The following is a 12,796-nucleotide window of genomic DNA, read 5'->3' as shown; positions in this document are numbered from 1 at the left end:
TCTCACTCATTTGTGGAATATAATGAACAACATAAACTGATGAACAAAAACAGAACCAGAGTCATAGAAGCACTGAACAGATTGTCCAACCTATGAGGGAAGACGGAAGGTGAGGGGGTAAGAGATCAACCAAAGGACTTGTATGCATTCATATGAGCATAATCAATGGACACAGACTGTAGGGGGTTGAGGGCAGGTGCTGGGGGTGGGAGCAGCCAGGGATAGGTCAATGAGGGAGAAAGGAGACTTATGTAATACTGTAAACATTAAGAAATTAATAAAAAATAAAAATAAAATAAAAACATATCCAGTACTCATGAGTATGTTTTTCTTCTTTTCAAGTAAAATCACAGAAAACCAACTGGAGGAAATATTCCCAAATACTAATAATGGCTAAGTATGGGTGATAAGACTATTTGTGATGGTAAATATTCTGTATTGTTATAAACTTTAAAACAAACAAAAACCCACACTTGTTTTGTACCAAGAACTATGCTGGGACTATAGTACATGCAACAAAGTAAGACATGCCCTTTGAGAGTTTCCAAAGGAGTAAGCAGAAACAGTCTGCAAAGAATCAGGGAATAAACAAGGCTGAACTACAACATTAATGTCATTCAAGTACAAATGTGATATATCCTTCTTCTACATTAACTCATGTTCCTGTCCCCGTCAACAGTCAACACTCCCTTGTTGAAAAGTGAAAAGAGGAAACCCTGTGAACATTGTAAAATACATCAGAGGAAGAACTCAAAAGTGTCTGGATAAAAGTTTCTATTAAGGTAATAGAATAAAAAGACATCAGAAAATTAAGAAATTACATTTGAAAGAAAATTCTAGAAAATATATAGAACTTAATTTTCTATGTGATATAAATTCTTCAAGACCTATGTAGCTACTCGTTAACTAGTTCCAAAAGACAATGGATTTGATGATTATAATTTTCTTTGAGTGCTCGTCAATGGATACTGTGAGAACAGAGCTCCCTCATCCCAATGCTCAGCTTACCAAAGAAGGATGCCATCTTCAAGTGATTTGAAAAGACTTCCATCACTGGGATTCATGGGTATGAGATGCTTACAGTCAGGGTCATCCTCCAGGGCCTTGTTTATCCAGTTAACAAATGCCACTTTTTCTTCCTCTGAAAACAGAAAATTTTAGTAGCAAAGCTCATTTCACAAAATTCATTGCACTATTAAAACATTTCTGTTCAAAGATTATAAATGCCAATTATTAAAACTCTACTAAAACACGAAAAGCTTTAAGAAAAGGAGGAGGAGGAATTCATTCCAGTTTTTCATCTGATATATTAGGGAGGAGTAAGGTATAAATCTTAAATGAGCTCAATAAACATTCAGTTTTATTCTGTAATATTTCCAAATATATATTGTTTCAAAGAGTGTATGGAGCAGAAGCCAACTATCAAAGGTCAGATACTCACACACATGCACACACGCCAGGGGAAAAGTACAAGAAAGAAATATCCACATCAATATAGTCCACCTGCCATCATCCCTAAAAAATTTAGAGTTGTTCTTTGGAGCTTACAACAGAAATATTGAATTTAATCAAGAATTATTCAAATGAATAAAATAGGTCAATTTTGTGAAATTTCTGAAAGAAATCTGATATAAATCTAATACCAATACTACTTCTAGCCACTTTCATTGTCATCTACTTAACACATGTCTTCTAGCATGAATAACTTGATCTTTAAACAGAATGTTGTGTTAATGCAGTGGGAAAAACAGGAAGGAACTTAAAGGAAAAGTGTTCTGTTGCTTTATTGTTATTATGTAAATATAAAAATCATTTAACAATATAGAACCTAAAAGGAAATAATTCCCATTTCCATCACTGGATAACATATAGTAAGCTGAACTTCCCCATTTTTGCCCTAGTTCCTAGAATTAGGCAGTTTTCCTAATTTTGGCAGGTAACCCCCAAATATAATCCAACACACACACACACATGGGGGTGGGGAGCATGGGCAGAGAGAATAAAAAAGACCCAAGCAATTACTAATATTTCTCTTTTGCACATATCATAATCTGCCTTCTTATCTCCTTACCTCAACATACCTCCCCAGGGACTTAGAGTCTAGGGCATAGGTGAACAATGTTCAGCCCACGGGCCATATAAGGCCCACAGAATTATTTGGTCTGGCCCTGCCATGGTATTAGGGGTGAGTTAATTAAATGTTTGAACAAATATAGCAGGCTAATTTTTAAACTGATAATTTTGTATGGCCCACAAATGATGCTATAAATACCCAAATGGCCCGTGGCAGAAAAAAGTTTCCCTATTCCTAGGTATTTAAAGATCACTAAGATATTATCTATAGTAATAATACCCTAGAGCCATCATGACCTAAACGACCAGATGGATGACTGGTCACCAGGAAGTACATGAAGCACCTCTCAGTCCCTCCCCTGCAGCCCACAGGCTCCTATCACAGCAAGGCTGGCAGCAGGTGAGTGGGTGGGCGGGGTGCGGTGGGCACAGCAGGTCGTTAGCCTCCAGCCCAGAATTAGGCAGTTTTCCTAATTTTGGCAGATCTGGATCAGGCCCAGAGAGAGGCCTGGAGAGAGAGGCAGGGCCTGATCCACAGACTTTGTGGATGCTGGTGAGGCCTGGAGAGAGAGTGAGGTGGGGCCTGATCAGCAGCTGCCATGGCTGCTGGTGAGGGATGGAGAAAGAGGGCGGGCAGGGCCTGATCAGCGGCTGCTGTGGAGGCTGCAGATCAGGCCCAGAGATAGGCCCAGAGAGAAAAGCAACTGTCAGCAGGGCCGTTCTGGATTTCCCAGAAGAGCCAATGGCTGCCTAGGAAGCGGAGCTTTTGATGCTGACTGGCATAGAAAGTGACCAATCAGAACATAACCAGGGTGAATTGAGAAGGCAAAACCTAAGGTGGGGGCTGAGGAGGGGTTTTTAAGGGCAACAGCTGTTTTGTGTAAGGCAGTGGTCGGCAAACTCATTAGTCAACAGAGCCAAATATCAACAGTACAATGATTGAAATTTCTTTTGAGAGCCAAATTTTTTAAACTTAAACTATATAGGTAGGTACATTGTTATTAACTTAATTAGGGTACTCCTAAGCTGGAGTGGAAGAGCCACACTCAAGGGGCCAAAGAGCCGCATGTGGCTCATGAGCCACGGTTTGCCGACCACTGGTGTAAGGTGTAAGAAAGCGCTTCAATATTTTAATGACCGGTTTGGCAGTGTAGTGCATATGGCTGGCTATCAGTCCAGATATAGGGATTATGTACTTTTGTCTGCAAAAAACATCTTCTTCTGCTGAAAAAGGCTCGCCCCCGTGCATTTAAGCAATTCTATCCTATATAATCTATCTATACTAATAAAAGGGTAATATGCTAATTAGACCGGTCAACCGGCCATTTCCAGACATCTGACTTCCTTCCGGACAAAGCCATGGTGGTGAGGGTCAAGGCAGAGGCAGTTGGGGGCAATCAGGCCAGCATGGGAGGGTAGTTGGAGACGAGATCAGGCCAGCAGGGGAGGGCAGTTAGGGATGATCAGGCAGGCAGGGGAGAGCAGTTAGGGGCAATCAGACTGGCAGGGGAGAGCAGGTGGGGTCAATCAGGCCAGCAGGGGAGCAGTTATGGGTGATCAGGTAGGCAGTCAGAAGTGTTTAGGGCCAATCAGGCAGGCAGGCAGAGGCAGTTAGGGGTGATCAGGCAGGCAGGCAGAGGGGTTAGGGGCAACCAGGCAGGCAAGCAGAGTGGTTAGGGGTGATCAGGCAGGCAGGTGAGTGGTTAGGAGCCAGCAGTCCCAGACTGCAAGAGGGATGTCCAACTGCCAGTTTAGGCCCAATCCCTGTTGCAGTTGGACATCCCCCATGGGGTCCCCAATTGTAGAAGGTGCAGGCTGGGCTGAGGGAACCCCCCCACCCGACCCTGTGCATGAATTTCATGCACTGGGCCTCTAGACTATAATAATAAAAGCATAATATGCTAATTAGACCAGACATCCTTCTGGACGACCTTCTGGACAAAGCCGTGGCTGCGAGGGAAGCCTGGGTCCCAGTGTCTGCTGGTGGCTGGAGGGAAGCCCAGATCCCAAGTGCTGGAGGGAAGCCGGTGCCGGCAGCCTCGGGAAAGAAGGCCCACACTTGCACAAATTTTGTGCATCAAGCCTCTAGTAGATAATGATAGAATAAAACAGATATATAAGGAAATGTATCATAAGGGAAATAAACATCACAAGAGAGATACAAGCAATGTTTGAAGAATTTTAAAAAAGAAATGATCACTTCTGGTTGAGATGAATCAAGTAAATGTTTTATGGAGAAGGTACTATTTCAAAGACAGATTTTTAATATGTGAAGATAGGCAGGGAAAGGGAGGATGTTCCAGATATAGGAACCAGAAATGAGACACCATTTCATACCACAAACAATGGCTATAATAAAGAAAATGAACAAGTGTTGGAGAAAAGTGAAGACACTGGAACTCCCATACACTGCTTATGGGAATGTAAAATGCTGCAGATACTTTGGAAAACAGTTTGGAAGGAATTTTTTTATTTTTTGTAATGCTAAACACAGAGTTACCACATGACCTGGCAATTCCACCCCCAGGTATATATCTAAGAGAATTCAAACACATGTCTACAGAAAAGTGAAGACACAAACGTTCATACAGCATCATCATAAAAGCCAAAAAGTAGAAACAACCCAAATGTCTGTCAACTAATGAATGGATAAACAACATTCTCCACAGAATAGCAACAAAAAGGAATGAAGTACAATATATGCTACAACAATAGGAATGAAGTACAATATGAATGATCTTTGCAAATATTATGGCAATGAAGAAGCCTGTCAAGTGAAAGGACACGACTGTATGATTCCATTTATATGAAATTTCCAGAATAGGCAAGTCTATAGAAATAGAAAGTTGATTCATGGCTACCAGAGGCTGGGTGAGGAGAAATGGGGAGTGACTGCTAAAGAGCATGGAATTTCTCTTTTGGATAATTAAAGGATTATAGATTATTAGACAGTGAAGATCACTGAACAATTCTAAATATACTAAAATCTATTGAACTATATACTTCAAAAGGGCAAATTTCATGCTATCTCAATTATATCTCAAAACAGCTGTTCTTTTTTATTAAGCCATTAAATATTCTATATCTTGTTCTAGATAATGGTTACATGGATGTATTCATATGTAAAAAATTTCAAACCATATCCTTAAGTAAAGAACTTTTTGTTCTTTACTATGTGTATCTTATCCTACCTAATAAAAGGCAATATGCAAATTGACCGCACCTTCGCTATGCCCAAGCCATGCCTACCAGCCAATCAGGGCGAGTATGCAAATAAACCCAACCAAGATGGCTACAGCCACAGAGAGCAAGGTTTCCCAGGCAACAGAGGAAGCCAAGCTTTCCACATGCTCCTTGCCAGGCCTAAGCCTCCACTCAAGCTACAAAGTTTCAATTATAGAAGGTAAACAAATTCAAACAGAATGGTGGCAGCCACAGAGCTGGAGAGACCAGGCCAGGGTTGCCCACGGCAATGAAGAAAGCAAAGCTTTCCGCACACCCTGGCTGGGCCCAGGCCTCGGCTTAAGGCTACAAAGTTTCAATTATAGAAGGTGAATTAACTCAAACAGAAATGGCTGCTGGTGGAGCATGCAGGAGGCTTGGTTCCGCTCCAGGCTACAAAGTTTCAATTGTAGAAGGTAAATAAATTCCAGATACCAGGGCATCCACTTGGGTCGCCAGGGGCTGTGGCCGGCCTGCAAACCACCACAGGCCCCTTGCTCAGGCCACCCCACACCCCAAGGGAACCCCCACCCTGATCCGGAACACTCTTCAGGGCAAACCAGCTGGCCCCCCACTCCTGCACCAGGTCTTTATCCTATCTAATAAAAGAGTAATATGCAGATTGACCATCACTCCAACACACAATATGGCTTCCCCCATGTGGTCAAAGATCCTGCCCCCATGTGGACACAAGATGGCCACCACAAGATGGCCAGCAGGGGAGGGCAGTTGGAGGCGATCAACCCTGCAGGGGAGGGCAGTTGGAGGCGATCAACCCTGCAGGGCAGGGCAGTTAGGGGTGACCGGGCCAGCAGAGGAAGGAAGTTGGGGGCAATCAGGCTGGCAGGGGAGCAGTTAGGCATTAATCAGGCTGACAGGGGAGTGGTTTGGGGGTGATCAGGCTGTCAGGCAGAAGCGGTTAGGGGCAATCAGGAAGGCAGGCAGGTGAGCAGTTGGGAGCCAGCAGTCCTAGATTGTGAGAGGGATGTCCGACTGCCCTCAAGGGGTCCCAGATTGGAGAGGGTACAGGCTGGGCTGAGGGACAACACCCCCCCTCCAAGCATGAATTTCGTGCATCGGGCCTCTAGTACCTTAATAAACAACTAAAAAAAGGTACAGTGATAGAAATCAGAAAAGTGGTTACCTCTAGGGAAGACTAGACATGAGGAAACTACTCAGGAGATAGAAGTGTTCTATCTTTATCTGGCAGGCAGCTACATGGATTTTGCTACAGGATATATAGATACACATGTAAAAATTCATTTAAAGATTATAGCACTTTTCTAAATGTACATATTACCTCAATTAAAAGGTTTTTTTTAAAAAGGAAGAAGCCTTTTTCTTAGAATGGACAGGCAGAAATAGCTTTAAAAAGCACATACCCTTTAAAAAATGGAGGTAACAATTATTGACCACTGCTTTCACCACTACACTACCACACTGGGAAAAGATTAGGAAAAAAATACAACAGGTGGGAGAAGTGCAAGTATATTATCAGAGAAAAATCCAGTTAGAAAGGAAGAGAACCAAGAGGATACTTAACAGATTTAGCTCTCAAAGAAAGAAAGGGAAAGAAGCTACAGTGAATTTTTGTAAAATATTTTAAAAGTATGTTCTAATTAGCCGAAACCGGTTTGGCTCAGTGGATAGAGCGTCGGCCTGCAGACTGGAAGGTCCCAGGTTCGATTCTGGTCAAGGGCATGTGCCTTGGTTGCGGGCACATCCCCGGTAGGGGGTGTGCAGGAGGCAGCTGGTCGATGTTTCTCTCTCATCGACGTTTCTAGCTCTCTATCCCTCTCCCTTCCTCCCTGAAAAAAAAAAAAAAAAGTATGTTCTAATTATGTCATGTTAATATGAACAAAAGAAACTTTGCTAAAGGTTCTTAAATATCTTGACACTGAGAGGTAAGTTTAACATGGGCAAGGCCTGTCATCTGAGGAGTTACTGCCACTCTCGGTTTTTCACTGGCCACAGCTCAGCGAATCTATCCGATCAAACCGTCCGGTGCTGGGCTCTCCCATCACTGGCTGCTTGATAAAAGGTGAATCAGGAATCTCAGCTCCTGGAAAATGGAAAGAGGAAGTCCTTCCAACACACCTCTTCCCATGTTCCTAGATCAGGTCTAAAGGAAAACTCACACCACCAGTCAAGATGAAAAAGCCATTCAAAGGTTATGATTAAACACAATCAGTGCTGAAAATAAATGATACTTTTACTGTTTCTAATCTCTTTGTTGTGCACTGCACCTGACACATAGTAAGAACTTATTGATTTCTTATATTTTAGGATTTTTCATTCTGACATCTCTGAAATTAAGAGGCATTTCAAATTTGATGGCATGTTATAATTTATTCTGATTTTCCCTCAATGGTACATAAAACAATGGTGTGAATTATAATAAACTAGAGGCCTGGTGCACAAAATTCATACACGGGGGGGGGGGGGAGTTGGGGGAACCCCTCAGCCCGGCCTGCACCCTCTCACAATCTGAGACCTCTGCCTCCTAACCGCTCACCTGCCTGCCGGCCTGATCGCCCATAACCACCTCTGCCTGCCTGCCTGATCACCTCTAACCACCCTCACCTGCCAGCCTGATCGCCCCTAACCACCCTCCCCTGCAGGCCTCATCGCCCTAACTGCCTCTGCCTCAGCCCCTGCCACTGTGGCTTTGTCCAGAAGGAGGACCAGACAACCAGAAGACATCCAGTCAACCCGGTCTAATTAGCATATTACCCATTTATTAGTATAGACTAGAGGCCCGGTGCACGAATTCGTGCATGGGGGAGGGTGTCCCTCAGCCCAGCTTGCACCCTCTCCAATATGGGACCCCTCGGAGGATGTCCAACTGCAGGTTTAGGCCCGATCCCTGTGGAATCGGGCCTAAACCTGAAGTTGGACATCCCTCTCACAATCCGGGACCGCTGGCTCCTAATCACTCACCTGCCTGCCTGATTGCCCCCTAACTGCTCCCTTGCTGGCCTGATTGACACCTAACTGCTCCTCTGCAGGCCTGATTGCCCCCAAATACCCTCCCCTGCTGGCCTGATCACCCCCAAGGCTTTTATTAGTATAGATATGACCCTGCACAGAAAATTTTACTAACCCTGCTTTACAATAAGGGCTTGACGATTGAATCATTAGGACCAGACACCAAGATTTCCTTTCTTTGAATAGTGGAGGGAATACTTATCTTGTCTTTAAGTTGCCCGGAAATTAAAATGAGATAATGACTTAGAAAAGTATAAAAGCACCATATAAAGACAACTGTCTTTTTAATGAAGTGGTAAAATGAAAAACACTATTTTTATTCTCCCCTTCCTTCCTTTACAGCTTTTATTTAAACTGAAATTTATAAAAATTTCACTCCAATTTTCATTTTTTTATATTCAATATTATTTTGTATTGGTTTCAGGTTTTATATTAGTTACAGAATAGTGGTTAGACAATCATATACTTTACAAAGTGTTCCCCGATATTTCTAGTACCCACCTGGCATCATACCATCATTACAACACTATTGACTATATTCCCTATTTAAGTGACAATGGGTTTACAGGTTCCTTTCAGTCTTTCTTTTGTGTTGCTCGTCCTTCCTTTTCTTTCTCAATTCTTCCCTCATTTTCTTTATATAGTATCTCAATTGGCCATCAAAGCTCAGTGAAGGCACTGGGACACGCTTCATCCATTTTACAGACCAGGAAACTGAGGCCAATTCCAGTTGGCTGTGGAACTTTACTCAGCACACAGGAAGCCCTCAGAGCCATGCTCTTTGTGCTTCCTAAGGGGCAGCCGCCCGGCAAACAGAACAAACGTTCCAGTCAGGCTTCCAAGCCTCTTTCTCAAGCACCTCTTCATTGCGGATGCTCCACATTCTTTCCTCTCCCCCCATTCTTTACTGCCCCCGCTTCTCCAGAGCAGGTGGAAGGCTTCCCACTCACTGCCTAGGCATGCTCTGCTATGGGGCAGGGTGTAGCGAGCTTGCTTTTGGGTCAAGGCAGGAGCAGGAGTCACTGCCTCTGAAGTGTGAAGGCCTCCTGAGTGAGGCCGGTTAGCACTGGGAGCTTCTCTGAATCACATCAGTCAGTCCAGTACCCTGCAGTGCAGCACCCCTCCACTGAGGTGGCACCACCCCTCAACCCTCGCCTCAGGGGTGAGGGTCCTTGCCCCTCTGCCCGGGAGTCCTTCCATGCCCCTAGATCCCTGGCTGGGCCCACCCATGTCTTGGGGGCACTGCAGAACCTCTGTCTCTCTGCAGATGAGGCAGATCCCTGCCCTCGGTCTCCACGAAGCTATGAATCTGTGGCCAGAGGCCCGGTCGGTGTCTCAGCAACCCCATGCCTGCAATGTTCCCAGGGACCCCCGGGAGCGGCTAGGCAGGCTGCTGCCCCTCCTGGGGCCTGCGATGAACCCGGACCCCTCCTGTGCCGTCTGGCGCTGCCCACCCCACCACCTCCCCGGCCGATGGACTGGTACCTTGTGGGCGGTGTCTGGCGCTGCCCACAGGGCCTCCTCCGCCCCCAATGGACCCCTACCCCCGGAAGCAGGCCATGGTGCTGCCCGCCCTGCCTTTGTATGCAAATTAATCGCCATCTTTGGTGGGTTAATTTGCATACTCACTCTGATTGGCTGTGGGCATAGCGAAGGTACGGACAATTTACATATTTGTCTATTATTAGGTAAGATGGCATTTTTAGATTTGATGAATATGAGACTTGTTGAATGGAGTGGGAAATTACCTGAATAGGAATGCTGTGTGCCCTCACTGGAAATGGATGAAGTTCCTCCAATAGCAGTAATCCCTTCCCTCTTGTTAATTATTTTTCGGAATGTTTTGCTGATGTCTTTGCTTTTTAACTCTTGCATTAGCTGGAAAGGGAAAAAAGTAAAATGAGCCTTCATCAGATAATCATAGAAAACCTTGCAACATGAAGAAAAATTATTTAGACTTTATTTGGAATGACATCAAAATAAATACTAACAGATAACTCACAGGTCATTTTACCAATAACATAAAATGGACAAATGTTTGCATCCCAACCACTAGAAAAAAATTTTGTTATAATAAAGTTTAAATTGAACACATTGAAATTATTCTTCTAGATTTGCCATGAAACTAAAGAATAACTACATGCTAGAGTTATATTTCCTTCTTTTTTTTTAATCCTCACCCCAGGACATGCTTAGAGAGAGGAAGGGAGAGAGAGAGGGACAGAAAACAAAAAGAGAGAGGGAGGGAGAGGGATGGAGAGAGAGAACAACATCAGTCAGAGTTTTTGGATGCGGTCCAACTGGGGGTAAACCTGAAACCCAGGCATGTGACCTGACTCAGAATGGAAATGTCAAACTTTTGGTGCATAGAAAGACACCAAACCAACTGAGCCACACTGGCTGGGCTACATGAGAGAGTTTAAAATGCCTGAATGAAGGTGTTGTCTTGGCTGGACATCTCCTATGTACGTATGTGTGTCAGTGTAAGTTAGCTCTTGTAGGAAATAACATAAGCTTAGAGAAACACACTCGCAACCACCCTCTCACTGGATTTTCTAGAGGTCAGTTAGACTGAATTCAACCAGTTCTTCAAGTAGCACCAGAATGAGTTTTTTAAAATGCAGACCTGATCATGTCACCTCCCATTCTATTATTCCCATATCACTGGCTTAATATTGCACTTAGGACAAACACCCTGCAGGACCTGACCCTGACTTACTTCTCTAGCGAATTCCTTTTCCCTTAACCACCTCAGCTCCAGCCACTCAGCTCCTTTTCCCCAGGTGAGGAATAATTAGCATATTACCATCCCTAAAGCGACAGAGCCTCCACACAGGATGTCACTCTGCCTGCCTCACACATTATTCATTCCCCCCTCTGTCCCTTTTATCTGTTTAGCATTTTTCTTCAGATCTCTGCTTAGCCTTTATAGCATCTGGGACACCTTCCCTGAGTCCCTTAGTTCTCCAGCCTCCCCACCAAATTCAATTCCTTCTACTATAAACTCTCAAGGAGACCTGTACTGCTGTCATTGCAATTGTCACCGTTTTCTTCTATCCATTTTTGTGATTCTGTCTTCCCCACCACATGCAAACTCCACAAAAGCAGGGACCACATCTCATTGTTCAGCACACTATTCGCAGTGCCTAGCAGAGCTCCTGGCAAGAAAGGGGCTTGAATATTTGCTTAACCAATAAAAAATGAAAAAGCAGATAATTTACATTTCATAGGTATTTATTTAATTGTATTAACAGTTATATTTTTCATAAGAAAAATGTAGTCATGGTGGTAATGATGGGAAGGAGCAACAGCCCTTGCTCAACTGCCAATTGGTTGAGTCATATGTTATTTTTCATCTTGTTTAGTTCCTTGAGCCTTGAGGTAGTTTAACAATGAAACAATGCTCTCAGAGCTAGCATCAACATTTAACTGGCCCTACTGAAACTGAGGTCTAACTGACCAAAAGGAAACAACCAGTTTCTAGAAGATATAGCTTCCATGCCTTAGCTATTTCAGCTAAAAAAAAATATTCCATTTCTCAAGGCCAAATAATAGCATTAAATATTCTGCACACAGAGACAGTCATTGAGCAATGAATGCAACTATAGTTTTACTAGGGTATAAAACTGTTAATTGTTCTCTAAGCTGGACTTCCATTTGAGACTGACTTTTTCTTTTGTTTTATTAATTATTTATTTTATTAATTATTTGTGGACATCATTGTAGTTATCATCATCATCAATTTTAAAGCAGCACCTTTTCTGGTCTCTGCAGCTATATTTAAGCAAAGAGACAATGACATTATTAAAATTTTCCTCAAAGCAATATATTCAGTAGCCAAGACAGGATTCAATTACTTACAGACACAAATTCTTCAAAACTGATTTTGCCATCTTTGTTGTTGTCAGCAACTGCTAGAATTTTCTCCACGATCTCTCGGACTTTGTAACCAGGCAGAGGAAGGCTTGCTTCCTTAAACAGGTCCTGAAGTTCATAGTCACTGACATACCCACTGTTGTCAATATCTGTAAGATAAATTATGAGCTGTCAAATATCAATTGTTCTCTGTTGGAGAGGTGCATTCAGATGGCTGTTTGGGAGATTCACAGACAGGCAGAACCTTTTAGGTTTGTTTTGCTAGTAGCAGTAATATTTTTTCCTGCACCTGAACTGTGCAATGCAAAAAAACTCATATTCAAATACACTTTTCCCCCATAGATTTAGGACTACCATATATATTTTAAGTGCATAATATAGATACTGCCCCAATAGATGAAGTAGCACTCAGGTGTAGCACATGACTAAGCTTCAAAGAACTAAGTATTTGGAAGTCTCAGATATCTAGAAGAAATACAGCATCAATGGTCACAAGGGAAAACCCACCAGACTTTAACTTCTTTACAGAATTTACAGAAGGGGTCTGCGGGACCCACATTTCATATAAACTATGTATGTATAAAATACACATAAGGCATTTCTGGCCTACATTTCTCTTGGTGGAGTCCTATTTCAT

At 43.2% G+C, this 12,796-nt stretch overlaps 1 protein-coding gene across 1 annotated transcript in view; it reads right to left on the bottom strand.

Annotated features, from left to right (window-relative positions):
- The window catches only part of PLS1 (plastin 1), a 125,146-nt gene that overhangs the window by 102,637 nt on the left and 9,713 nt on the right, over nt 1-12,796 (bottom strand). The window contains exons 2-4 of the mRNA XM_054721626.1: nt 12,145-12,308; nt 10,032-10,161; nt 1,009-1,141 (exon numbers count right to left, since the gene is read on the bottom strand). Of these exons, the coding sequence (XP_054577601.1) occupies nt 1,009-1,141; nt 10,032-10,161; nt 12,145-12,308 (427 nt within the window). The remainder of the gene's footprint in view (nt 1-1,008; nt 1,142-10,031; nt 10,162-12,144; nt 12,309-12,796) is intronic.

Source organism: Eptesicus fuscus, chromosome 9 (genome assembly GCF_027574615.1).
Source record: "Eptesicus fuscus isolate TK198812 chromosome 9, DD_ASM_mEF_20220401, whole genome shotgun sequence".
Taxonomy (NCBI): domain Eukaryota; kingdom Metazoa; phylum Chordata; class Mammalia; order Chiroptera; family Vespertilionidae; genus Eptesicus; species Eptesicus fuscus.
This window is presented reverse-complemented; position numbering and strand designations above follow the sequence as displayed.